At 62.1% G+C, this 26,687-nt stretch overlaps 1 protein-coding gene across 6 annotated transcripts in view; it reads right to left on the reverse strand.

Annotated features, from left to right (window-relative positions):
• The window catches only part of LSP1 (lymphocyte specific protein 1), a 35,506-nt gene that overhangs the window by 3,864 nt on the left and 4,955 nt on the right, over nt 1-26,687 (reverse strand). Inside the window, exons 1-10 of one of the 6 annotated variants that reach the window (XM_081154496.1) lie at nt 20,212-20,682; nt 7,585-7,755; nt 5,286-5,408; nt 3,367-3,547; nt 2,965-3,057; nt 2,694-2,737; nt 2,454-2,535; nt 1,078-1,212; nt 688-765; nt 452-553 (exon numbers count right to left, since the gene is read on the reverse strand). In XM_081154496.1, coding sequence (XP_081010622.1) covers nt 464-553; nt 688-765; nt 1,078-1,212; nt 2,454-2,535; nt 2,694-2,737; nt 2,965-3,057; nt 3,367-3,547; nt 5,286-5,408; nt 7,585-7,755; nt 20,212-20,273 — 1,059 coding nt within the window. In that variant the 5' untranslated portion in view covers nt 20,274-20,682 and the 3' untranslated portion in view covers nt 452-463. Of the gene's footprint in view, nt 1-451; nt 554-687; nt 766-1,077; nt 1,213-2,453; nt 2,536-2,693; nt 2,738-2,964; nt 3,058-3,366; nt 3,548-4,836; nt 4,869-4,908; nt 4,923-5,285; nt 5,409-7,584; nt 7,756-15,023; nt 15,379-17,045; nt 17,220-20,211; nt 20,683-26,687 lie in introns of those variants that run through there. The other 5 variants (XM_081154497.1, XM_081154499.1, XM_081154495.1 and 2 more) reach the window with 5 other exon arrangements.

The following is a 26,687-nucleotide window of genomic DNA, read 5'->3' on the forward strand; positions in this document are numbered from 1 at the left end:
CCAGAGAGGCCCCCAATGGGACAGGAGAGCAAGACCAAGGTCCTGGCCCCTTTCAGACCTTCAGCCCACCACCAGGTGGGCTCTGAACTCCCAGCTCTGTCTCAACATCCCACTGACTTCCTCCAACACCAGCCCTGTAGGGGTCCCGGGCAACCTCACCTGCCCGAGGAGCCCGACTGGGACCTTGTGGCCCCTTCCTAGGAGGGAGGTGTGACCCCCCCCCTCAGAGGTGGCTGACCAGGCTGAGGCTGCAGAAGAAATGGGGTTTGGTGTGAGATGGGGGGGACCCAGTGGAGCTAGGGTCTGGCCAGCTCTGAGGCTGGGCACTGGGCCTGCACAGGCCCCTTTGCAGCCTGTAATATGGACAAGCAGGCCTGTCTACGCCACCACACTCCCGGGGCAGCCCCTTTCACACTCGACACAACCTGCTCCGCCGCTGCGCAGGACTCACCAGAGGGAAGGCTCAGGGCGCCGAGCCCTCGTCCATCAGCACCTTCTCGTACTTCCCATGGCCGGTGGCCACAAACTTGTACCTCTTCCCAGATGGGGTGCTCTGTTGGGGAAGGAGACCGACGGCAAAGGTGAGCATGGCCGAAGGGAGACGACGTTGCCTCCAGGAAGCCCTCCTGGGTGCACTGAGAATGGTCCCTCTTTGTTCTACCAGCATCAGCTCCAGTTAGACTCTACCTTAACTGTCGACGATGTCTTGGAGCCTCCTTTCTGCTCCCAGAGGCTCTTCTTGCTCATGTCTCCAGCTACAATATCCTGGGGGCAGAAGGGGGACACGGCACAGCTGCAGAGAGGGGACGGGGCGCTCGAAGCCTGGCCAGGGGCTGGGGCCTGCCTACCTGCCTGCTTGTATGAGAGCCCAGGGAGAGGCAGGGAAAGGCAGGCTGCACCTCCCACCTTCACCTGCACTCTGCCAGGCAACTTTCCCCACACAGCCTTCCACACTCAGGGCCAGCCTGGTGAACCCCAGCTCCCCTGGACGTCCCAGGACTCCGTCCACGATATAGCCTGGACGGTCTCACACTTGCCTCACCCGGGAGCCCCGCCTTGTCATAGGACGGGTCCTACCTTGCAGGAGGGGCTCCTGGCAGCAGACTGAGCCTGCACCTCTCCCGTCTCCCACCGGCTCTTGGTGCTCGCCACGGCCATGCTGGGCAGCTCGATGGAGGGCTGCCGAACTAGTTTGGGGTTCCGGCCAGCAGTCTACAGAGGAGACAGATGCCAAGACCACTTCAGTGGGGAGTCCCATGGGCCCTGTCGGAGAGGCCATTAGAGACCTTCTAGCACACAGAGGACATCCTCTATCTCTGCATTTCCCCAGCAGTGCGTTCCCCACGCAGGCAGGAGCAAGGCACTCCGAAAAGATGTGCGTTCCTCCATCGGTTACTTATGAAACACCCCGGTTCTGGTGACGTGGGACACGAGACAGATGTGGGGCTGTCCTCGTGCTGCTCATGTCATAGGGCTGGAGGAGCATGGGGTGGATGGAGAGTTGTTTGTTGGATGGAGGGGTGTTGGTTGGATGGAATGGTGTTGATTGGGTGGAGGGTTGTTTGTTGGATAGAGGGGCGTTGGTTAGATGAAGGGGCGTTGGTTGGATGGAGGGCTATTGATTGGATGGAAGAGTGTTGGTTGGATGGAAGGGTGTTGGTTGAATGGAAGGGTGTTGGTTGGATGAAGGGATATTGGTTGGATGGAGGGGTGTTGGTTGGATGGAAGGGTGTTGGTTGGATGAAGGGGTGTTTGTTGGATGGAGGACTGTTGGTTGGATGAAGGGGTATTGGTTGGATGAAGGGGTGTTTGTTGGATGGAGGGGCGTTGGTTGGATGGAGGGGTGTTGGTTGGATGGAGGGGTGTTGGTTGGAAGGAGGGGTGTTTGTTGGATGGAGGGGCGTTGGTTGGATGGAGGGGTATTGGTTGGATGGAGGGGTGTTTGTTGGATGGAGGGGCGTTGGTTGGATGGAGGGGTGTTGGTTGGATGGAGGGGTGTTGGTTGGATGGAGGGGTGTTGGTTGGAAGGAGGGGTGTTTGTTGGATGGAGGGGCGTTGGTTGGATGGAGGGGTATTGGTTGGATGGAGGGGTGTTAGCTGGATGAAGGGGTATTGGTTGGATGGAGGGGTGTTGGTTGGATGGAAGAGTGTTGGTTGGATGGAGGGGTGTATGTTGGATGGAGGGGTGTTGGTTGGAAGGAGAGCTGTTGGATGGAGGGGTGTTGGTTGGAAGGAGAGCTGTTGGATGGAGGGGTGCTGTTTGAAAGGAGGACTGTTGGTTGGATGGAGGGGTGTTGGTTGGAAGGAGAGCTGTTGGATGGAGGGGTGCTGTTTGAAAGGAGGACTGTTGGTTGGATGGAGGCCTGTCGGTTGGATGGAGGGTTGTTGGTTGAAAGAGGGAACAGATGCATGAATAGAGGAGAGACCCCACAGAACGGGGGGCCCGAGCGTACCTCAATGGCCTGGGTGTACTGTTCCAACCTCTCATCGATCTTGGAGATGGGCAGAGCTGGCTGGGACCTCTTCACACTGTTACTGGAGGGTAGGAGAAGGGTCACACCCCATGCACCCTCATTAGGCTTCTACACCCCTCCCTGAGCCCCAGGAGAGCTCTCTCAGGCCCCGGGCCTCCACCCCTCTCTCCACCTCTCTTGGAGACCTTGAGTCCTGGCCTGGAGAGGAGCCAGACATACCTCTTCTTGATGGAGCGGTTCAGGGACTCGGTTCTATCCATGAGCTGTGTGGGGCAGACAGAGACGTGAGCCTTGGGAGCCAAGCAGGGCCCACACTCCCCCCCTGCCCTGGTGCTGCTCCCCTTGGGTGCTGGGTGTGGGGAGGGAAGGAGGGACAGAGGGCCAGGGGAATGGCAGGGAAAGAGCAGGAGTGCTCCCTGACCCGGGGCTGAGGGGGCTGCTTCTGGGGTGAGGAGAGAAGAAAGGCAGCAGGCTTTGGGGCTCGACCTACTTTGATGCTGGGGCTCAAGGGGGGTGAGCTTGGTTCAGTGGTCTCCTCCAAGGCCAAGGGACTAGGTGTCCTGGGCTGCTGACATCTCTGGTGCTAGGAATGAAACATCTGAGCTTAGGGACCTAGAGAACCACCCCCTTTTCACCCCTCCTGCCCCACCTGGGACCTGCTGGAGCAATTCTCTCCCTGCCTGGGCCTCAGGTCCTGCCCAGCCCTGACGTGCTTTGGTTCTGGAATTCTCTGCAGCAGGGCTGACCATGCAGAGTCCTCAAGCCACACAACCCTCTGAAAATGTGGGGGCTACACACTGCCCACTGTCTCTGGGCGGGTCCCAGCAGGCCCACCGAGGGAGCAGGCCTCAGAAACAGATGCAGCCGGGACCCTGAGGGACACCGTCATCACCTCCTCAGGCTCCTCGGCCCCCGTCAGGCCCGGGCTGGCCCGGCCGGTCTCCTCTGGGCCAGCAGGCTCGGTCTGCTCTGACCCCAGGCCCTCCTGGGGCTCCGAGCCGGGCTGCAGATGCAACTCCTCCAGGCAGACTCCGGCGGGGCTCAGAGGGTCACCATCCTGGTTCCCACAGGGCCTGTGGGAGGAAGGGGGACGCAGTCTGACCAGGGGTCATTTGGTTGCTTGGTTCAAGTCCCTTCCTCAGTTTCCCCATCTATAAGACGAGATGGTCAGACCAGTGGAGTGCCGAGGTGCCCTGAGACCCAGCCCCTCTGGGGAAGCGGGGTCAAGGACCTACGAGCCAGCCCCTCTCCCTGGGGCCCCTTGGGGAGCAGTGCCCATGCCCCAGACCCACTGAGGGCCACCCATGCGCTGAGGCTGGACCCCGCCCCCGGCTGCCTGGACAGGCCCCTGCCGGTGTCCTGCTTGTCCCTGTCCACCCCACAGCCTAGGCTGCCCCGCTCCATGTGTGGCCAGTGGGCCTCAGGGAAAAGGCTGTTGTGTGGGGGTGAGGTGGGGTCTGTGGGTGGTCTGGGGGTTGGTCAGCTGGCGGCCAGGCAAGAGCATGTCCCCGCTAGGATGCACCCCTGAGGAGAGGGGCTGACTGAGCTGTCCCCGGGGAGGGAGGCCAGCCCGCTGGCAGCCGGCCGCTTTGCAGTTGAGTGGGACTGGACCTGGAGAAGGTGGGAAATTCTCGACTTTTCCATGATTTCAGGCCCCTTGGTGTTCCTGCCAACCAAGACCCAGACCCACCGCCCAGGGTGGGCCGGGGTCCAGCCACCGGCAGGCACACAGAGGGCCCATTCAGTGCGGTGTGGCCGCCGTGCCTGCGCGGGGCCAGGCAGGTGTGGGGGTGCAGGGAGGAGAGCCCTGGGTTCAACAGAAGAGCCAAAGCGCCCCCTGCTGCTGGGAATGGTGGCCTGCCTGCCGCTGGCCGGGGAGGAAGGCGCAGGGCAGGCCACCCTGCAGACCCCAGCCCCGCTTCAGAAATGCAGAGCGTGCCCCAACTCGCAGAGGCAGAGGGGGGAAACGGGGCCTGGAGGGGTTGCTGGGCAGAAGGCCAAGCCAGGACCAGGGCCCCAGCTCGGCAGACGGCTTGCAGGATGGAGAAGAGCTAGCTGAGCCCCGGGAGGGGTCTCAGCTACAGCTCAAGGCTGCCTGGAGGGGCCCCGAGGTGGCCCAGAGTGGGGAGAGATGGGGGTCTGCTCGCGCTCAAGGCAAAGGGAGACCCTGCCCCCCAGTTGGAGCTCCTAAGCAGAACTGGGACCCTGAGCACATGGGGGGGGCCCTTGAGCATGGCCTGCAGAGTCCAGAGAGGGGCTCAGACCCCTGAAGTTGGGTGAGGGGCACAAGGCCCTGGGAGCAGCCCCCAGCCCTGGGCCCAGGGGCGCTTTGGCCCCCACCCCCACCCGCCCCGGTTCAGACCAGCAAACACGTCTGCACATCTGGAAAGCTTGTCCCCCAGGCCTCCTCGCGGGCCCGCACATCTGGAAATACCTGCTCCCCTCCGTGGGAATGGAGGCCAGCCAGCCCCCAGGGAGGAAGGGGCGGCGCGGGGGCCAGAGCCTCCATTACGTAAGTGGGCTGCAGATGTGCGCTGATGTGGCAACACCATGGCCGCAGCTGGTCTGGATGGGGCCCAGGGCCCTGGGGAGCCCAGGAATGAGATTTCCTCACCGCCGCTCCCGCAGCCCCTCGCCGCCGCCTCGCCGTCTCGCTCTCTTCCTCCCTTTCCCCCTTTCCCCCCTCGCAGCCGTGGGGCCAACTCGGGGGGCTGGCTGGGAAGGGGAGCGGAGGCTATTGCTCAGGCATGTGTGGGGGGCTTGCAGAGCCCCTGCCTGGAGGCCCCTCTCCCGGCGTTAACCCCTACTTGCCTGTCGCCCTCCTGCTCCCTCTCCAGGCCCTGTCCCCAAAGGGGCTGCTGCAGCTCTGGCTTCTGGGACCAGTCCCCGAAACCCTCGTCCTCCTCTGGCTCCGGGGCCTCCGAGGCCGTCAAGCTGATGGAGAGAAGGGCACAGGGCTCGAGCGGGGCCAGGGCGCAGGACAGGGCACCTCCACCCGCCTCCTCCCTCTCGGACCCTGTGCCACGGAGGCTCCGCACAGCAGGGCCAGGTCTTCCCCTTGTCAGAGCTCCAGAGGGCAGGATGTGTCCCCACATCGCCTGGAGGTGCCTGAGGCCAAGGCTGCACCTCACCCCATTAAGGGAGGGTTCCCCAACACAGGGTGTCTCTACCCATGAGATTACGATTTCCTAAAAGTTGGGCTGTGTCTCCCTCATTGGTGTAGGGCTCTCTGAGAGCTGGGCTGTGCCTCCCCCCTCAGTCTAGGGCTCCCTGAGAGCTGGGCTGTGTCCCCCCATCGGTCTAGGGGTCCCTCAGAGCTGGGCTGTGTCTCCCCCATCAGTCTAGGGGTCCCTCAGAGCTGGGCTGTGCCTCCCCACTCAATCTAGGGCTCCCTGAGAGCTGGGCTGTGTCTCCCCCATTGGTCTAGGGCTTCCTGAGAGCTGGGCTGTGTCTCCCCCATCGGTCTAGGGCTCCCTGAGAGCTGGGCTGTGCCTCCCCCCTCAATCTAGGGCTTCCTGAGAGCTGGGCTGTGCCTCCCCCTTGGTCTAGGGGTCTCTGAGAGCTGGGCTGTGCCTCCCCCCTCAATCTAGGGCTTCCTGAGAGCTGGGCTGTGCCTCCCCCTTGGTCTAGGGCTCCCTGAGAGCTGGGCTGTGCCTCCCCCCTTGGTCTAGGGCTCTCTGAGAGCTGGGCTGTGTCTCCCCCCTTGGTCTAGGGCTCCGTGAGAGCTGGGCTGTGTCTCCCCCATCGGTCTAGGGGTCTCTGAGAGCTGGGCTGTGTCTTCCCCCTCGGTCTAAGGCTCCCTGAGAGCTGGGATGTGCCTCCCCCATCGGTCTAGGGGTCTCTGAGAGCTGGGATGTGCCTCCCCCATCGGTCTAGGGGTCTCTGAGAGCTGGGCTGTGCCTCCCCCCTCAATCTAGGGCTCCCTGAGAGCTGGGCTGTGCCTCCCCCCTCAATCTAGGGCTTCCTGAGAGCTGGGCTGTGTCTCCCCCCTTGGTCTAGGGCTCTCTGAAAGCTGGGCAGTGTCTTCCCTTTCAGTCTAGGGGTCTCTGAGAGCTGGGATGTGCCTCCCCCCTCAATCTAGGGCTCCCCGAGAGCTGGGCTGTGTCTCCTCCTTCAGTCTAGGGCTCCCTGAGAACTGGACTGTGCCTCCCCCCTTGGTCTAGGGCCCCCTGAGAGCTGGGCTGTGCCTCCCCCCTCGGTCTAGGGCTCCCTGAAAGCTGGACTGTGTCTCCTCCTTAAGTCTAGGGCTCCCTGAGAGGTGGGCTGTGCCTCCCCCCTCGGTCTAGGGCTCCCTGAGAGCTGGGCTGTGTCTCCCCCATTGGTCTAGGGCTCCCTGAGAGCTGGGCTGTGTCTCCCCCATCGGTCTAGGGCTCCCTGAGAGCTGGGATGTGCCTCCCCCCTCAGCCTTTGTCCCTGCATGTGGGCTGCCAGTGTCTTTCTGCTCTCCTCGTTGAGCCCCAGGGCTTTTCCCCACCAGGCTCCTTCTGTGGGCAGCAGGGTGAGCCCCTGCACCCCTTCTCCCATTGCAAGCCTGTGATTCTGGTGCTGGTGGGCTCCCCCTGCCCCCTGCCTCTGCTGGTTCTACCCAGGACCAGGCCTGAGAGGCCGTGACCGCTGCAGGACCCCACCCCGCCCAGAGCTGCTGACTCGGAGAAAATGGAACAAAACAGGCCTGGGAAAGGGGGCGATATTGGAAAAACAGCCCAGCCCAACCCAGCCGTGGAGGCCTCCTGGGCCTGGGAGGAAGCGAGTCGGCCTAGGGCCGGCCAAGTTGGACTTAGTCTGCATGAGTCATCGGCAGCAGGGAGTTTGGGCGGGGGGCTCGGGGGCCAGGGCCATGCAGCTGGGGTCAGATTCCGTGCAAGCAAGGGCCAGGACCACTCAGGGTGGCCTGAGCCTACACCCCAGGAAAGGGGCTGTATGTGGCTCTGGCCCGGCTTCAGCAGGCTCCACTGGCACCCAGAGTTGTGAAGACCCTCACCCAAGAACACCCAGCAGTCCTGCCCTGCTCTCCAATCTCATCGCTGTGGGACCCCCAGGGTAAAGCCTGACCCACAGTGCCCCCTTCCGCCCAGGGTGTGGGACCAAGTGAGCTGGTGGGGCGACTTACAGCTTCTCTTGCTCCGGGGGCTCCAGAGGGCACTGGCTGCCTCCGTCCTGGTCCTGGTCCTGGTCCTGGTCCTGGTCCTGGTCCTGGTCCCGCAGACGCTGGTCTCTCTCCCGCCTTCTCCGCTCCCGGGCAGCCTCCTCCTCATCTTCCAGGCTCCACTGTGTGGCAAGCCTGGGGGACACAGAGAGATGGTCACACCGCGGCCCACACCTCAATTGTACCCCAGCAGGCCACACCGGGGCTGCCTGGTGAGGGGCTGGACTGCCTGGCCCTCTCCAGGCCTCAGTTTCCCCATCTTTAAGGCAGAGGTCATGTGAGATGGTGTGAAGGTGCCCTCAACTAGAGGGAGGTCCAGGGGTTCTGTAGGCATTGGTGACAGAGGGACCCCAGGTCCAGGCCTGGAGAACCTGGGGACTCCCAGCCTGGCTCCCCAGGCCTGATCAGAGCCAGGGTACAGGCCAGTGTGGCTTTGGCCTTGGGCAGGGCCCTGGAGGACATGCACAGGGGCCCTGGAGGTTCAGAGAGCTGGCTGTGGCCACCAGACAGTGGTGCCCTGGGTCCCACCTGAGTCAGGGGGCTGTGGCCACACAGTAGGGCACTGCAGGGCTGGGGAGGAGCTCAAGCAGGGCAGACCCAGCTGGACAGCCACCTCCATACCTTGAGCACTATGGCTGGGGTGCTCCTTCCCGCTTCCCAAGAGCACGGTGACTTGGGAGAAAGTGGTCCCACAAGAGGGCCTGAGACTCAGAGAAGGGGGTACCTCCCACCTGGGTCTGACCCCACAGATGAGGGTCCAACACTGCCCCACCCTCTCAGAACCCTCCGTGGAGTCTCTCTGGGTTGTTTCACAGGTGGGAAACTGAGGCACACTGCAGCACCAGACAGAAGAACCTCCCCCCTCACTCAGGGTTACACAGGGCTGGCCTGGGATAGGGGGGTCCACAGCCTGGCTACCCCTGCCTTGGCCCAGAAGATCCCAGACCCTCAGTGTTCAGCTGGCATGGCCCTGTTCCCCACCCCCAGTCCCCTACAGCCTGGGGAGAGCCCCCGGTCCCCACTTCTGTAGGGCACACTGCCCCCCTACATTGCTCCACTACAGCCTAGGAGGAGCCCAGAGTCCCCACTTCTGTAGGGCACACTGCTCCCCCACCCGGCTCCCCTACAGCTCCGGGGGAGCCCAGGGTCCCCACTTCTGTAGGGCATGCTGCTCCCCCACCCGGCTCCCCTACAGCTCCGGGGGAGCCCAGGGTCCCCACTTCTGCAGGGCTCACTGCTCCCCCACCCGGCTCCCCTACAGCTCCGGGGGAGCCCAGGGTCCCCACTTCTGCAGGGCTCACTGCTCCCCCACCCGGGGTCTGAGCCCCTCCTGCCCGTGTCCGCTGCCTGACCCCACAGCTCTCAGCTCGCTATCTTCTGGGCCTCCGCCCCTGGGCCTCAGCAGCCAGCGTGATCTAATCTCTCCTAAGTCTCCTTGGAGCCTCTCAGACAAAAGCCAGGCCCCTCCACAGCTTCAGCTCCAGGCCCACTCCCCCCGCTGCGGCCGTGGGACTCTGGCCTCCGCACTCCAGTCCCCCGTCCCCCTCCCACTCCCGCCCCCGGGGGCCCCAGGGAGCCCCTGATTCCCCACACCTGGTCCCATCACGTGGCACCTAAGCCCTGCACCCCTTGCAGGCCCCAGGCTGAGGGCTGTAGCCTCCCTCTGTGTGGAAGGTTGAGCCTGGGGTGCTCTCGGGGTTGTTGGGGATCGGGGGGCTGGGGTCCCTCCTCTCCACGAGCCCCAACAGTCTCTCCAAATGGTGGGTGGGAAGGCGGCTCTGGGTCCCAGGCTGTGGGGTGGAGGGAAGGTGCCCCCCAGCACTTGGCAGCCTTGGGGGGGGCAGGAGGGTTCCTGGGAGGAAGAGACTGCCATTTTGTTCCCCTTGCAACGTGTCCACGCTGCCCGATGTGTTTGTGTTTCAGTGTTTTAGCCAATGTGTGGTGTTTGGGGGTGTGCATGGGTCTCTCCCACACAGGGGCCCTCTCCTGCCCCCCAGATCTGTCCCCCAATCCCTGGGCTCGGTTCAGCAGGGTGCAGAGACCACACAGTGTCCGGGTTCTGGACGTGGGTGAGACCCCTGGGTTCACCCTATGGCCACGTGTCCCTGCCACGGAGCCCTGTGCAGGCCTGTGTTCAGCTCCCAGCACACGTGGCCCGGCCGCCCTGCACACACAGACACACATGTCCTCCATGAGCCCCACACTCAGGCCCACGTAGGCACACAGACCCACACTCCACGTGTGGGCCCAGGCCCCCCGCACCACGCGCACCACAGGCACACACGCACGGGACCTGCACGTGCGGATCACGGGGAGCAAGGTGAGGACGAGGCGGCAGGTCCAGCCCCCCAGCTCTGTTTACTGTTTTCCTGCCATCTCCCTGACAACGGCCCTGGGAGAGGCCAAGGCTCATCTGCTGAGAACATCCTCCCGGAGGCCCCTCCAAGGGTCACCCCCTGCTCCTGCTGCTGCACAGGACCCCCTGAGCCCCCCTCCTGGGCAGGGAGCTTGGGGGGGGCAGAGTGAGAGTGCAGGGTAGGGGTCCCCCGGTGTCTCCCCGAAGCCCCACGCTGGGAGAAGCCACCCCAGCCACAGCCCCTGACCCAGCGAGCGGCCCCAGGACTGGGAGCCAGCGAGGCCCCTTCCCTCCCTCCGCCTCCTCCCCCCTCCAGCTGCCCCAGGATGTGAGTAATGCGGCCCCTCCTGGCCCCCTCCCATGACCTCAGCCCTCACTGATCCACAGCTGGGCTCAGTTCTGGGAACTGAGGTGGGGGTGGCTCTCTTGGGGTGGGGTGGGGGCCTCTGGCCTGGGAAAGGCGCCCCCGGCCAGAGGCCCAGACCCCTTGGCACGCTCAGCGGAGCTGTCAGGACGCTGGCGACAGCCGGCCGCCTGTGGCCCCAGCTCAGCCGCTGCAGCTGCAAGGGATTTGCTGTTCCTGAGCAGATGCAATTAGGCGATTTCCTGTGTCTGTTCTGGCTCCGCGCTTGAGGCCCAGGGTTCAGCCCGGGGGGCGCGGGAGTGGGGCTTGGCCCCCTCCCAGCGTGAGGCTCCACCGCGGGGGCCCAGCGCCACCCTGCCCCGCATGCGCAGACTGCAGCCGCGGGCTCACCGCTGGCTCTCTGCTCTGAGTGGGGGTCCTTGCATTCAGGGGCTGCCCCGCTGGCAGGATCCATTGCCTACTGGCCCCCAACTCGAAGCACTGCCCCCCCTTCCTCCACAACCCCCAGTCCCCACGAACTGCTGACAGTGCCTGTCCTGGGCCAAGCCTGGCCCTCCCAGCTGTCCCACCCCCTTCCTCCCCTGCCCGCGGGGCCCGTTCCAGAAGGGGCTTCAGGCCTTGGTCCTGTCTCGACTCTGCCCCCTGCAGGCGGCTAGTGGGCTGCCCCCTGTTTCTCAGCGGTGCCCACAGGCCAGCTCAGAGGCCTGGGGAGGGCTCGGACTTGGCTGAGGGATGGGGGCCACAGCGGGGACAGCCCAGCTAGGCCCATCGAGGGGGAACTTCTCCTTTAGGCCCACAGGGACCCTCCTGGCCACAAGGCCTCTGACACAGTGGGCAGGAGGTGGCCGGGGGACCTAAGGAGCTAGGCCGGGCCCCCCCTCCTTGTGCCCAGCCTCCCTGGGGTCTCACACTCCATGGCAGGGGTGGACCCTTGCAGAGTGACAGGCCGTGAGGGAAGGAAGGGACAGAGAGTGGAGGGAAATGACCCACTGAGAGGCCTTCCTGGGACTGGCACCCCATGCACCCGTCAGAGCAGGCTCCCAGGGCAGAGGGTGGGCCTCCTGGGGGGGAGAGGGAGGCAGCCCCGCCCCCACCGCTCCGAGGTGCCCCTCGCCGGCTGGGCAGTGCAGGGTCCTGGCCCCGGACGCGTGGTCTGCCGGGGTGCTGGCTGTCACTCATCACTACGGGGGCAGCTAGGGATGCAGCTGGGAGGGGGTGAGGGAGGCCGGAGCACAAAGAGCCCAGAGCCAGCTCCGAGCAGGTGGGTGGTAGGTGGGGTGCAGGAGGGAGAGGTTCCCCGGGGGGGGCGTGGGCTCGGCTGCAGCTGCGGGGACCCACCCCCACCCCCTTGGCTCTGGTCCAGCAGCCTCCCCCATCCCAGCCCCTTTCTGAGAGTGCCCGTGCCTGGCTGGGCCAGGGGAGGCACCCCCGTCCTGGTGGTCACAGCCTCACGAACCAGGGAGACACCCTACCGGGTTCCCCGCTGCCCAGGGAAGCCCAGGCGACCTTAGAGGGGCCTGAAAGCCAGGCAGTGGGTTGTGGGCAAAGGAGATGGGAAAACAAGAGCACTGGCAAGGAGGCCAGGGGCCCGCAGACCCCGGGGGACTGAGGCAGGTGGGGCAGCTGTGGGGAGATGGGCGGAGGTCCCGCGTCCCCCCACTGCGTCCCCCCTTGGGGCAGAGCAGGCAGGGCCCAGGCCAGCACAGGCACTGTCAGGTTCGAGTCTGGAAGGAGGCCCAGCCGGGACGTGAAGGAGGAACAGGCCCACATGGTCCACCCATAGCTTGGGGAGCCCAAGGGAGGGGGTTTGGGAGAGGCACAGAGTTGAGCGTGGGGTGCGTGGGGACCCCCGGGAGACGGTCAGCGGGGAGCGACTGCAGGCGAGGAGGGGCAGAGCTCTAGGGAGAGGGAGTCCACGGGAGCAGGGAAGGCCCAGAGCACCGGCCGAGGCCCCTCTGCCTCCCTCTGTGGACTCCCTCCTCCCTCCGGAGGCCCCCAGGTCAGAGCCAAGGCCCGGCGGGCCCTGGACAGTGACATCCCTGGGGCCCACCTCAGTGTCCCCACATGTGAGGCCGCTCCTCCTGACTCCCCCAGTGCAGTCACTCCCAGAAGGGGCAGCAGGGTGGGGCAGGACCCTGGGGCCAGGGTGGCTCCAGGTTTTGGGAAGGTTCAAGGCAGATGGGCTAAGATGAGGGCTCCCGGGTCAGGGAAGGCTCTGAGTAGGGAGGAGTGTGGGATGGACGGTGACTGGAGGGGGACTCCAGGTGGGGGTGGGTGCAGGGAGGGCTGAGTGGAGGGCGCAGCAGGGCCAACGCCAGGCTGCCACCACTCAGTCACCCAGGAGGGAAGGCCCAGCTGCCTGTGGGGGGCGGGGGGGCTCGGGGAGGCCTGGGAACAACAGCTCGTCCTCTCCAGGAAAGACAGAAGCTGGGCCCTGGCGGGGCTGTGGCCTCTCTGACCCACCCCCTCCCTAGAGTGAGACCCCAGGCCTGGCCTCTAGCTCCCCATCTATAAAGGGGGGCACTGACCCTCAGCCGGGTGATAACAGGCCTTCCCAGGCAGGCCCGCTCCAGCTTCCCCGCGGCTGACACTGCCGGCAGGCCTTCCCGTGCCCCCAGAGGAGGCTGAAGCCCGTAGGGGCAGGCCTGGCCCACGCCCCGCACCGTGGCCCTCTTGGCCTTGGTGGGCCGGCCCTGAGAGGGCTCCCGGAGGAGCTGGCTGCCCCCACAACCAGAGCCGCTGGCACTCCAAAGGGCTCCGTGGGAGGGGGGTGCAGGCTGGCCCCAAGGAGCCCCGCCCTGGGCTGCTGGGCCCTCCGGGTCACCCAGCCCTGCGCCGGGGAGACGGGGCCACAGCCAAGGCCCCTGGGAACCCAAAGCTGATGGGAGAGAGGCTGCCTACAATGGGGCCATGTGCCCCGAGGGGCAGCCTCCGAGAAGAGGGGTGGGGGGGCGGCAGCCCCTCCCCAGCCTCTGGGGTGGAGGAGGCTGTGTGGCCTGGGCAGCCAGCTGCCCCTCTCTGAGCCGCGCCTCAGAGAGAAGGCCAGGCAGCCTGTGTATGGGCTTCTCTATATGAGCAAGGGCGTCAGCCCGGCCGGCACGTCCCTCAGCACCTTGGTCTCTGCGGGGCTCCCCAGGGCCTCTCTGCTCAGCGCCCCCTCGAATTCCCAGCAGGGCAGTGTTTGGGGGCCTCTTGTTTGGAGGGACACCTAGCTGCCCTACCCAGGGCCACCAAAGCCAAGGAGCCCCCTTCTGCAAGTCTTTGGCCCTGGGGAGCCCCGAGGGCAGACCTGGGTGGGGCAGCCCCCGGCCTCAGCCTCTGGTCAAGCCCCGGCCCCCATCTCGCCTGGGCCTTCACCCCACCGGCCCGTGGTGGCCACGTCCCTGGTTCCCCACGCCGCTCAGCCTGGGAAGGCCTCATCACCAGTCTCGAGGTGCCACTAGTTTCTCACCCATCTCACGGGGGGTCACCCCTCCCGGGCCGAGCTCCCTGCTCCCCCCAGCGACACCCGATATGCACCACCTGCTCCATAATCTCCTCACAGCCCGGGAGGCTTTGAGGTCCTCGAAACCCCTCCTCCCCGGGCCTCCGTCTAGGCGGCCCCCCCGCCCTCTGCCAGGTGCTAGGAACCCAAGGTGGGCGAGATGCCTCCTGCCCTTGCAGATCGCAGTGTCTCCCCAGGACACCGGCAGCACGGCGCCGACCCCGACACCGGACACCCGTGGTGTGGCTCAGGGGCCAGCTGGGAGGGCTGTGCCAGCCTTGATTTGGGGAGGGGAGTAGCTGGCAGGAACTTCTCTCAGGAGGGGCCCCCCGCCTGTCTCCAGCTTGGAGGGACAAGGGGAAATGATGTAGAGGGGAAGGGGCTGCAAACCAACGTTCGGATATCGGGGAGACTTTGTGAGAGGGACCGCGGCCCGGGGGAGGCAGAGATGGACCCTCGCCACTGCCGCCTTCTCTCCCCACCCTCCCCAGAGCCCAGATTTGAAGCCCCCCCATGACCCGCAGTCCCAGCACCTCCCCCCAGGTGCACCTAGGGAGACAGTGGTGTGAGGGGACACCCATTCCTATGGTCCCCTGTCCCCAACATCCTGCCCACACGCCCGGTGGGAGCTGCCCTCGAGGGCGAGCAAGTCCTCATCCCGGACTCTGGGGTGCGAGGGTCCATCCCTTGAGGGTGGCTGACCCTGAGCCCCCGTGATGGCCCTTGGGTTCCCGCCAGAGCCTCCCCCCACACCTGGTGGCCGCCTTGGGACCCTCGAGGCTCTGAATGCCGGTCGGGGTGACTGCAGTCCAGGCTTGCCCACCACACCACTGGCCCAAAGGCATCTAAGTGGCCAGTGGACCCCACATCTGCCTGAACAGCCCGAAGAGAAGGGTACCCAGGTGGCCACACCCTGGTGGGGAGGTCCAGCCCCTGGGAGTCTGTGACCCTGAAACCTTCTCAGCGGCGCTTCACCCACTTGCGGGTCTTCCTTCCTTTACAACGTGGCTCCACCAAGCTGAGCCCTGGGCCCCTGAAGACACTGCCAAGGCTGGACAGTGGCACTCGGGCCTCCAGCCCCTCCAATCCAGCTTCCCCTGGGCCTCAGGGCCTGGGTCAGCGACCGTCCACCCTGTCCCAGAGCAGGGTCCCGAGCACCACTGACTGGCTGGTCACCTCGCTCTGGCCGGGCATCCTACCTCTTGTGACGTGCTCCGTGGTCAGTCTCTTCCACACCTCGGCCCCCATCTGCCCCAACCAGCTGCCCATCGGGGCTGGGGGTCGGAGGTCAGGGCCTCCCCCGCGCGCAGGTCTTTCCTCTGTTTCCCTCCGTGTCGCTGACCACAGCGCTGCAGGGCCCGGGCCAAGTGCCACGCAGCCCCGGAGACTTCCCCGGGCGTCCCGCCTCTGCACTCAGCATCCCTCACATCAGATAGTCACCCCTGCCCCCTCGGACGCCCACACTTCGCACTGCTCGGCCCGGCCTCCCGGGGACCGGGACTGGGGGCTGACCACACGCGCCCCGACTGACCGGCAGCCCCAGCCGGCCGCACCTCCAAGCCCAGCCCAGCCCCCGGGAGAGCGGGCGCTGCCGAGCGGGCCGGGACTGCCTGGCACAGCTCTCGGGCGCTCACGAGGCCAGGCCTTGGCACGTTCCCTGACACGCGACTGGTGGCTGGCACCACTGGAGCCTCTCCATCCCTCTTTCCTTTCTTCCTGCCCCGGGCCCAGACCCACCGCACACCCGGAGGCCCCACGCGTGGCTCTGCACACGGGGATCGCCGACACGGCTCTAAGCGGGTCCAGCCCCAGGGTCTGTGCGCAGCGGCCAAAACCTGGCTGCCCACCTGGGCGGGGGCCGCAGCCTGGCATCGGACCGCGTGTCCGTCCGCTCCCGCTCTGCCCTCCTGGGGAGCCCTCGACCCCCCGAGTGCACAGAGCAGCCAAAGCCTCTGCCAGATGCCTCCACACCATGCCTGGCCCCAGAGTCCCTGCGCCCTGCTTGGCTCCCAACCCTCTTCTGAAGCCACCCTTGCTCCTCAGTGCCTCGGGCTGACCATTCCGGGGGGTGGGGGTGCAGAATAGAGAGATTCGGGGCTCTGCCACCAGCCTGGCCCTGTTCAGTCTCCATCGAGTCACCTCCTGTCTGTGCGTCCTCTCACTCTGCAGACCCTGCCGCCTGCCCCCCCAGAGCGGGGGGCGCAAGACCCCAACTTCCCAGGCCTCCACTCGCTTGTGTGCACACCCTGGGACGCGGGATTGGCCTCGGTGGCCCCGGGTACCCTGGATGTCCCAGCGGCTGAGGCCAGGTGGAAATGCCCTGGTCCCCTGCCCCCGGCCAGGAGCTGAAGACTCAGCTGGAACAGCCCCATTTAAAGGAGGGAAGGGACCCTCCACAGCCAGCCCGTGGCTCCTCGTGGCCACCCTCCCATCAGCCCCTTACAGACGAGGAAACCGAGTCTTAGAGCTTTAGCATCTTCCTGGGGCTCCCGCAGCCCCGAGGACTGCTCGCAGCCCCCTAGAGCAGGTGGGGGACAGCGGGCAGTGACAGGGCCGGGCCCCCAGGTGGGGGTCCCGTCCAGGCGCAGAGGCGCCACGCTCAGTGTCTGCCCCTCACGTGCCTTTCCCTTCGCCCGCTCTCTGGCCTCCTGGCTTCCCCTTTCTCCTCCAACCTCCCCAAGACGCTGCCCACCTCCTGGGGTCACCACCTCCCTGCGCACCCCTCTGGTCTTCCCTTGGCTGCATGGGGACAACCTGGGGGGACCGGCCAGCATCGGTGGCGCCCGTGGTCCCTCAAGCAGCCCATCTCCTGCCTGGTCCATTCCTTCTCTTCGTTGCTTTCACCCTCCCCCTGACCACCGTCCTGGCCCCGTCCTGGCCGTTCCAGCCTGTGGAGTCTGTCCCTGTCCCCACACTGCCTTTCTGCCGAAATGGCGGTCCCCTGTGCCATCCTCTCCTCCCTTCTCCCAGCACCTGGGGAGCCCTAGGGCACACAGCACCGTACCCCAGCCGCGTCTCAGGACCTGTGGCAGCCACCATCTCTCACACCAGGCTCTCACCATCTGGGGTGCACCCGGGCCTGGTCTCAGTGCCTGGTGCCCCGTGCCCTTCTTCCTGCGCCCCAGGGGCTGCCCGGGGCTTCTCACCCCTGAGCTCCCACCTGTAGCCTGGTGCCTTCCTGCCCCTTGGACACCTGTGTGGGCCGAGCCCCGGCCACCAACCTGAGCTGAGCGGCTGTGAGTGTGATGAGGGTTCCTGGGCTCTGTGCCCCTCCCACCATTCCCTGGGGCTGGGAGCCTCGGGGTGCCCTTTTGGGGCTCTGGCGAGGGTATGGGGTCGGCCCCAGGTGCCTGGCGCACCCTGGCCGCCGCTCACTCACCGCGCTGCCCTGCTGGTGTTCCCAGGCTGGAGCTGGAGCCCGGCCTGAACCTCAGCACGCTGGGCTCCTGCCCTGACACCCTGCCCAGGGGGCTGGGCCACTCGGTCCCTGTGCCCCCTGCTGCCGGCTCGCCCAGGCTCCCGGGGCAGCACCCACTCTGGCCGACAGACCACCCGATCCAGAGGCAGCGCCTCCCACCAGACGCCCAGCCCTGCCAGGGCGGGGGGCCACCCCACCCCCAGATCCGGGCCTTGGGTGGGCCCGAGGCAGCCACGCCCCTTTGGACACTGTGGTTTGGAGGCCTGGCTTCCCCCAGCCCCTTCGGGCCAGCCCGGCAGGCTGCCGGCCCCGATCCTTGCCCTGCTGGCCACATTGGGGTCCCCAGAGGCCTCCGGGCATGGCTGCCCCTGGTGAGAGAGCCAGGCTCGGAGATTGCCACAGTGTCCCGGGTGGACGGGTGCCTACCGCGGTGGCAGAGGCCCCCGCCAGGGCTCTTCCCGCTTCTAGAGCCTCCCTGGGGGGCCGGGAGCCCGAATGCCATAAGGACGCCAGCAGGGTGACCTCGCCAGCCTCCTCGCTCTGTGCCAGCCCAGCCCCCACTTAACAAAGCCAGGCACCCAAGGACTGTAAGGCCAGACAGGCAGCCCAGAGTTCGAGTGATTTCAGAAAATGAGCGGGCCTGGGGTCCCCTGCCTCCCTCGCATCGTCCCTAACCCTGGCTGGGCCTGAGGGGAGCCTGAGGGGAGTCTGATGGGAGCTTGAATCACGCAGGGATGGCAGGAGGTGGAGGGAGATGTGGAGCTTGGCGTGGGGACACTGCTGGGGTGGGGCAAGCCCTGGGGTCCGGCCTGCTAGTCTGAAGCATCCAGCTGGGCAGATGGGACAGGGAGGAACCGGAGTCCGGGTAGCCACACAACTGGCCGCAGCCCCAGGAATGAGCCAGATTTAAGAGTCTCGTGCTCTACCGACTGAGCTAGCCGGGCACCTAGGAAGGAGCCAGATTTAGACCAGAAATATGCTGCGGGTGCCTAGCTTGTCACGGAGGAGGCCGAGTCCCCTCTGGCATCCCCTGCCCTGCCCAGTGCCCAGGCGTGGGAGCTGCGAGAGCCCAGGCGGCTCCCAAGGAAGGACTGGGGTGAAGCCCTGGGCAAGGAGGCGGCCCCCCACTCCCAAGGTGACCTTGGGAAGCCAGCAGCCTCTCTAGGCCTGGCTCTTTCCCCTGTCACAGGGGCTAGGGATCAGTCCTTTACATATGGAGAGACATTGACCACATGAGGGTGTGGACTGTCACCAGCCTGGCAGGGCCACAAGTCCCCGTGGGTGTCACTAGGGTGTCAGGAGCCTGGAGAGTGTGGGGTCAGTGCCGGCCTTGGGCACCTCCATCTGCAGTTCAGGGGATCTGCTCGAGGTGAGGGACTCTCCTGCTCCCAGCTGTCCCACAGCCGGAGTTCCCAGGGAGTTCCCCGGGACACTTCTTCTGCCCCCACCCCCTGGCCTGCCACCGCAGGCCCCCCTGCCCCTGCCCAGGTCCTCAGGGGCTCATACCCAAACTTGCTCCACCCTCGGTGGAGCCGGAGCTGCACTGTCTGCACTGTCCTTGCCCCAGTGTGCCCCTTGCTCGCCCAGGCAGCAGCCTGGTGCCGGGACTGGGTGACAGAGACAAAGCCACAGCTGGGCCAACACGTGTGGCCCCGCCAGGCCCTGGGGCCTTCCTAGCATTCCTCAGAGGGCCTCGGTTCCCCAATCCCCTGGTTAGCCCCAGGATTGACCCCGGGCACTGCCCCTGCCCAGTCCCTGGGCCACGAAGCTCCCTGGAGGGCTACAGTGGCGACTCCTGGGAGGTCACATCCCAGCCTGGCAGATCCTGAGAAGGATTCGTGGGGTCCCCCTCAGGAGTAAGCAGGGTGGGCTGCCAGGAGCAGCCAAGCAGGAACCCTCAGACCCCGGCCCAGGTCCCGGTCCAGCCAGGGTGACAGTCCCTGGGCCATGCAGTGTGGGGCGGGGAGAGAGCCACCACTCCATGTCTTCAGGGACCTGGGGAGCCGGAGCCGCTGAGCCCACGCGCACACCCTGCCTCTCCTCCCTCCCAGATTTAGGGCTTCAGTGGGCCTAGGGGTGCCAAGAGGTGCCCATCCAAGAGCTTGCCCAGTATGCTCCATGCCATCAAAGGAGGCAAGGGGCCAGCTCATGGCCTGGCAGAGGACAGTCCTCCCAGCTTGGGAGAAACTGAAGTAGGCTGCCTGGAGGGGTCAGCATTTCATCTGGGCCTTAGACGCCTGGAAGGGTTGAGGAAGAGGAAGGGCATTGCAGGCGGCTCAGAGGAAGGTGGTTATGGGGCCCTTGTGTGGAGCAGTGGCTCTCAGCCCACCTACGGCTCAGCTCCGCGAAGCCTCTGGCCCTCTACCTCTGAGCCCTCTCCGGGGCACTGGGAGGCGGGTGTCATCACAACACTACTTTACAGAGGAGGAAACTGAGGTCCGAGGCCCGAGGAGGCAAGAGGCAGGATTTGGGCCTGGAAGGGTTGTGAGCCCGAGGCTGAGCAGTCCCCACGGCCCGCAGGGCTGCCCACGCAGGGCTGGGGTGCTGAGGGCCGCGTGGGACGCTGAGTCCAGTTTCCTTGTCTGCAAAGTAGGGGTGAGGGATGGTCCCAAGGTGGGCGGGCCGCAGGCGAGGCCTCAGAGCCGTGTGAGGGTGTTTCCTGTCCCGGGAGCACCGAGCCCTGCGGAGACCCCTGGGCCTCCGGGAGCAGAGTGGCCGCCTCTTGAGGCCCAGGGGTACAGGTGGGAGAGGGGGGGCCGCAGCCCACGGGCAGCCACCTGCGCGCACCTGCGCCCGCCGGCTGGGCACACCCCTCACGCTGCCCGCAGGGCAGGGTGGCGCCAGCCGGGCCGGGCCGGGCCAGGACGACTGGGAGAGCCCCTGCCCGGGGCTGGCGTGGCACAGCCACCTCGGCCCGGGCTGCGCGGGTGCCAGTCGCCCGTGGGTGGCGCCGGCCGGGAGGGACCTACCTCGGGAGGCTGTCCAGGCCCTGTCTGCCAGAGTTCCTCCTCAGGAGCGCCGCGCTGCCCATGGTGCTGGTGGCCGCTGCCTGGCCGGCGACCTGGCCTGACCCCGCCCTGGGGACACTGTGGCTCTTTCTTCAAAGGCCCCGCTGGCCCTCGGCCTGCTGCCCTCCTGCTCCCCCTCCTGAGACTTGGACCCCTCTCTCCTTCCTTCCTGCCTTCCTGCCTTCCCTCCCTCTCTCATACCTTCTGTGTCTGTCCCTCCATCGCCAGCTGCCCCTCCTCTGTCTGCTCTGGTCTCTCTGGCCCCGGTGCCCCCTCCCTTGTCTTCTGTCTGCTCATCTGTCCTGGACCCTATAGGCCCTGGGGGGTCTCCTGGGCTAGCTCCCTGTGGGCTGTCCCCGGGCTGCCTAAGTGCCCCTCTGTCCCCCGTCTCTGGGCCTCTGGACTCTGTGGGTCTCTGGGTCCCCTCCTCCTTCAGGCTTAGCAGCTGCTTCCCTTTTGTTCCCCCCAGCCCCCTACTCCGCCCCCCTCGGTCTCCTCCACCTCCACGGCCCCCTCCTTCCCAGACTAGTAAAAATGTCAGAGAGGAGCCCTCCCAGCACAGCAGCCGGGCTCAGTGGGACCTGGTGGCCTGCTACGGGCAGGAGCTGCCTCCCGCGCCCTCCTCTCCATCCCCTTGGCCACCTTGCCAGCTGCTCCCTGCCTCCCTCCCTCCCTCTTCACCACCTCTGCTCCCCGAGCTCCAGGGGTGCCTGGTCCCCACATCTGCCTCTCCACCCCTTCGAGCCTTCCTCCTCGCCTGGCCTGGCCTGGCCTGGCCTCGCCTGGCCTCGCCTGGCCTGGCCTGGCTTGGCCTGGCCTCGCCTGGCCTGCTCTCGGGCCCTCCTCTCTTCTTCTCGCATCTGTGTTTCGGGTCCAGCTCCCCTGCCCGCCTCCTCCCCCTGCCTCGCCCTCCTCTGCCCTGCCTGCTCCTGGGCGCTCTGCACCTTCCCTTCTCAGTGCCCTGTCTCCCTGGTCCCAAACGCAGCCCCTGTCTCCTCTTTTCCCTGTGGTGTCTCTCTGTCCCTATCTGCCGCCCTCCCTCCCGCCCTCCCCTCCCTTCCTCTCCCCTCCCTCCTCCCTCCCTCCCTCCCTCCCTCCTCTCCCTCCCTCTGGGTGCTCTACTTCCCTTTGTTTATTCCCAGCCCTCAGCTCCTTTTATCACCTCAAGGGGGAGGCCGGGCACCCCAGGGATCCTCTCTGCTCCCCAAATGGGAAGGCTGCTGCCCTCCCCAGCCCCCACCCCCAGACTGCACCCGGAGGTCTGAGCAGCGAGACCCCAAGAGGTAGACACCAACCGACCTCTCTGGGTTGGTGTCCACACTCCCTAGAAGTGGCCACTGGGCACAAGGTCAGAGTGGTGCCCTGGCCAGCCGGCCCGTGGCCCCTGGCCCTTTGGCCAAGGCCCCAGAGAAGCAGCCCAGCCCATTGTTTCTCTGGTTGGGCTTAGTCACCGTGACTCACTGGAGGCTAGTGGCCGGACAAGGGGAGGGACTGGACTCGCTCGAGGGGAGTCACAAAGGGCCCACAGTCTCCCACCCCGGGCTTGCCCTTTGGCCACGCTCATTGCAAGCACCCCAGAGGTGGACGCCACTGTGCCCATGTCTCAGATTGGAAAATCGAGGCTTAGACTGGATCCCAAGGCCTAGGACCCAGGGCCCGGCAGAGCCAGAGCCACAGGCCAGATCCACTGACAGCTGGCCACCCCAGCACCGGCCCAGAAAGGCCACCTCTATGCCCATGGCCGGCCTGATCCCCCAGCCCCACAGCCCCTCCTGGGGGACATGTGCATGGACAGAGGGCAAGGCTGTGATCAAGCCGGCAAGCGGGCAAACACGCAAACCGGTGAAGGCAGTTGTGTTGGAAGCAGCGGCAACACTCGGAAAAATTCCACGTGGGCCCATAGCTGGTCCGCAGTGACTCAGGTGGCGGCTGCTGGTGGAGACGCCGCGGGGGTCAGGAAGTCTGGCTCACATCCCCCCGCCCACACGCAGGCTGGGTCCCGTGGCCAGTCCTGGAGGGGAGCCCAAGCATCTTCCCTTCCCCCCTCCGCACACAACCTAGGAGGAGCTAAGAGTGTGGGGAGTGCTGTGGATGCAACGGTGCCCACTGCTGTCCCCAGCATCCAGCCAGAGCTGTGGGGACCCCAGGACCCTGGTGGAATGAGGAGGAGGGGGAGCACAGCAGGGCCCGGACACAGCAGATCACCCGAGGAGGTGAGCCTGGGCTCCACGCTCATCTCAACCGGCCCATCACCCCCTCGCCTCTTGCTCTTAGTTCTGGAATCCTAGTCACAGCCAGGAATGAAATTTGCCAAGGCATATTTTGGTTCAATAGAAGGAAAAATATTCCCACAGGGGAGAGGGCTGTCTTGGGATTACGGGAATTCCCTGACACTAAGAACTTAAAACAGAATCACACGGCTTTCTATCAGAAGTACTGACGAGTAAGAGGTGGCAAGAACAGATCTTAAGTGCAGTGGCCAGGATTCATAGTTCTACAACGAGGGCATGTCCTAACAGGGGCAATAGAGTAGAGTATTTGACCTCAACTCTACCATCATTTATCCACCCACCCATCCATCCATCAATCCACTCATCCTCCCATCTATCTTACATCCATCATTCATCCATTTGTCTGTCCATCCACCCACCCACCCATCCACCATCCACCCATACTCCCACCCATCCACCCATCCACCCATCCACCATCCATCCATACTTCCATCCATCATCCATCCATACTCCCATCCATCATCCATCCCTCCATCCACCCACCCATCCATCCATCATCCATCCATTCATCATCCATCCATCCATCACCCATCCATTCATCACCCATCCATCATCCATCCATTCATCATCCATCCATCCATCCATCCATCCATCCATCCATCCATCCATCATCCATCCTTCCATCCATTATCCATCCTTCCATCCATCCACCCATCCATCCATTCATCCATCTATCCATCTATCCAACTATCCATCAACTCATCCTCCCATCCATTCACTCACCCATCATCCTTCCACCCTTCTATCCATCCTTTATTCATTCTTCATCCATGACCCAGCCATTCATCTGTCCATCCACCCTCCCATCCAGCCATCATCCATCATCTGTCCATCCATTTATCCATTCCTTTATTCTCCCATCCATCCTCCATCCATTATTTATCTTTCATCCATCATCCATCCATTTGCCCACCTATGAATCCATGTGCCCTCCATCCATTTATCTGTCTACCCATCCATCCATCATCCATCCATCCATTCATCCATTCTCTCTATAAAGCTTTATTTGTCTTTCCATGTGTCATTTACCAATCCATCAACTTCTCAATTTATCTAGCCAGCCAATTGTTCATATAAACACAATATATCATTCCATCAATTTATTAATTCAAGCATCCATCAATGCATATATACCCATGTTCATCCATCTCCCTTTACAAGTCTTCATTGAGCAAGTAGTCATCCATCTGACCATCCACCCATTCATACACACACACACATACACACACACACACATACACACAAGTACATACATTCATACATACATCCAACCATCTACCTAAATGTCTTAATATATATAAAACACTTGGACAAAGCATTCAGCTAGTCATCCATCAATTTAGACCATAATAACCACTCAATATATGTCAATATATGTCAATTTCTATTATCTATATGTTCATTCATCAATTTGTGTATCTACTTGCCCAGCTACCCAAACAGTGAATTATCTATTCATTCTTTAATACATCCTTCTGTCTCTTCAAATAGTCTTCTGTCCTTACTTTTATTTATCTCTCCAAATATTCTAGTATTTACCCATCCCATTCCTACATCCACTCATATGTCTGTCTCTCCATCCACTCATATGTTCACCCATCTTTCCATCTAGCAAGTCATGCATCCAACTGTGCAAAAATACATATATGTTTGCCCTTCCTTATATATATTTGCCCATTAAGCCATCCAAAGGAGCTAACATTTAAAGCAGTTGCTGATACATAATAAACTTTGAATAAATGTTAGTTACTATTATTTTCATCCATCCATTCACTAATCCATATCTCATGCAACCATTTATCTTCACATAATCACCCATCTATCCATATATTTTTCAACAAATTTATTAAACACTTACTGTATTCATTTTTTAGGTGCAAGGAATTCAGCATTAACAAAGTCCCTGCTCTCTCACAAGGCTGACATTATTGTGGGAACAAAAAAAATGTAAATATTTACTGTACTATATCAGGTGATGGCAAATGTTATAGAAAATGTAATTCAGGGTATGAGGATATGGGGTTTGAAAGGGATTTACATATTATATATAATAGTCAAAGGAAGCCTCACAGGAAGGAATCAGCCTTTCCCTATTTGAAAAGAGACTTGAGAGAGTGAAAGACAGTTATATCCATTGGTGGGTGAAAGAACAGAGAGTGCAAAATTCCTGACTTAGGTGTGTTCATTCATCACTCTGTCTCTTCAATAGTTTATCTAGCCTCAGCCATATGTCTATTTATTCACTATCTGTCTATCTTTCCATTTGTCTCTTTCTATACTTGCCCAACTCTTCATCTAAAAATCCATCTGTTATTCATATCAACCCATATGTCTAACTCACCTGATAACCTTCTATTCATCTGACTAGTCATTTATCTGTCTACATTTTATCTATCTACCAATCCACCCATCCTTATTTCCATTCCATGTGTCCATCTACTAATTCATCCATCCATGTATCCATCTATTCATCCATCCATTCATCCATCCACCCGTACCCATCCATCCATCCATCCATCCATCCATTCATCCATCCATCCATTTATCCATTTATCTATCCTTCCATCCATCCATTTATCCATTTATCCATCCATCCATCCATCTATCCATCCATTCATCTATTCATCCATTCATCCATCCATCCATCTATCCATTTATCCATCCATCCATCTATTCATCCATCCTTCCACTTACCCATTTATCCATTTATTCATCTATCCATCCATCCACCCATCCATCTATCCATCCATAAGCCCATTCATCTCTTGGTATACCTGCTCATTCATCTGTCCAAGGCTGATAATTAGCTTGATATACACAGGTCAAAAACAGTTAAATGTATGAATGTAAATATATTAGTATACTCACATATTTCACTGATTAAAGTACCATTTTATAGACTAATATTTGTGTCGTACCTGTCTTTAAATATTATAAATATCATCTCTCTGCTTATCTATTCATCCATCCATCTGTCCACCCATTATTTATTCATATATCCATCCATCATTCCATTTATCCACCCATATTGCCAAACATCTATCCATTTGTCCATCTAATACTGCTATTTCTACCACCACTACAACCACCACCATCACCACCATCGTCACCACCATCATCACCACCATCACCATCACCATCATCACCACCATTACCACCACCGCTAGCTAAGATGTATGAGGAATTATGTGCCAGAGACTTTTCTAAGGGTTTTCCTTACTACCCTCATAAAACCCCTATGGGGTTGGTAGTATACTATTTTAATGAGGAAACTGATATATATTTAGTTAAGTAATTTGCTCAAAGTCACATACATCCATTTTCATTACTTTCATAAGTCAACCATATATATTTTATCACTACTTTCTGCCATCAGTTTATCTATATTTGTCCATATAGTCAACTGGCCATTCATTCATTGATCTAAACATTCATCTATCCATCCATTCAGTCATCTAAACACACATACATATGTTCTCCTATCCCTCCACTTGTTCTTTATCTGTCTATTTATCACTCTGTCCACACACCCATCCATCCCTTTACTCACCTATCCTATCCTTCCATTCATCCACCCATCTACCCATCCATCCACCCATCCATCCATCCATCTATCCATCCATCCATCCATCCACCTATCCATCCATCCAGTTGTTCCTATTTCCCACTTTATCCATCTTTTCTTTAATTTATACTTTTCTCCATCACTGAGTCTTTTCCTTTTTTCTCTCTTTTGTGACTAAGACAAGGTTCATAAGCTTGTGGCCCAAGAAGATAAGAGAGCAGACCCTTATGGCCCAGTAGGCTGAGTGCCACAAGAGAACCTAAGTGGGGACTGGAGAAGTAGAGACTTGTCCTCTCGTTCAGGCATTCTCATCGCCACCCACACCCACACCCGCTCACAAATATATGCCCACCAAGCGGTATCCAGTAAACGGCACAGTGAGCAGGGAGAGCCCATGGCAGGGAGGAGAGTGGGTCAGGGCTAGTGGCTTCAGTGGCTCTTGGGTGACCTCAGGGAGAGAAATGTCTCTGACTTACAGAGGAAACAGCCTCCAAGTGGCTGAGCACTCCTCTGCCTTATGTGTGCCTCGGTCCAGCAAAAGACGGGGGTCAAGGGGGCAGGCGGTGGATGTGGTGATGCAC

Source organism: Miniopterus schreibersii, assembly GCF_964146895.1.
Source record: "Miniopterus schreibersii genome assembly, chromosome: 12".
Taxonomy (NCBI): domain Eukaryota; kingdom Metazoa; phylum Chordata; class Mammalia; order Chiroptera; family Miniopteridae; genus Miniopterus; species Miniopterus schreibersii.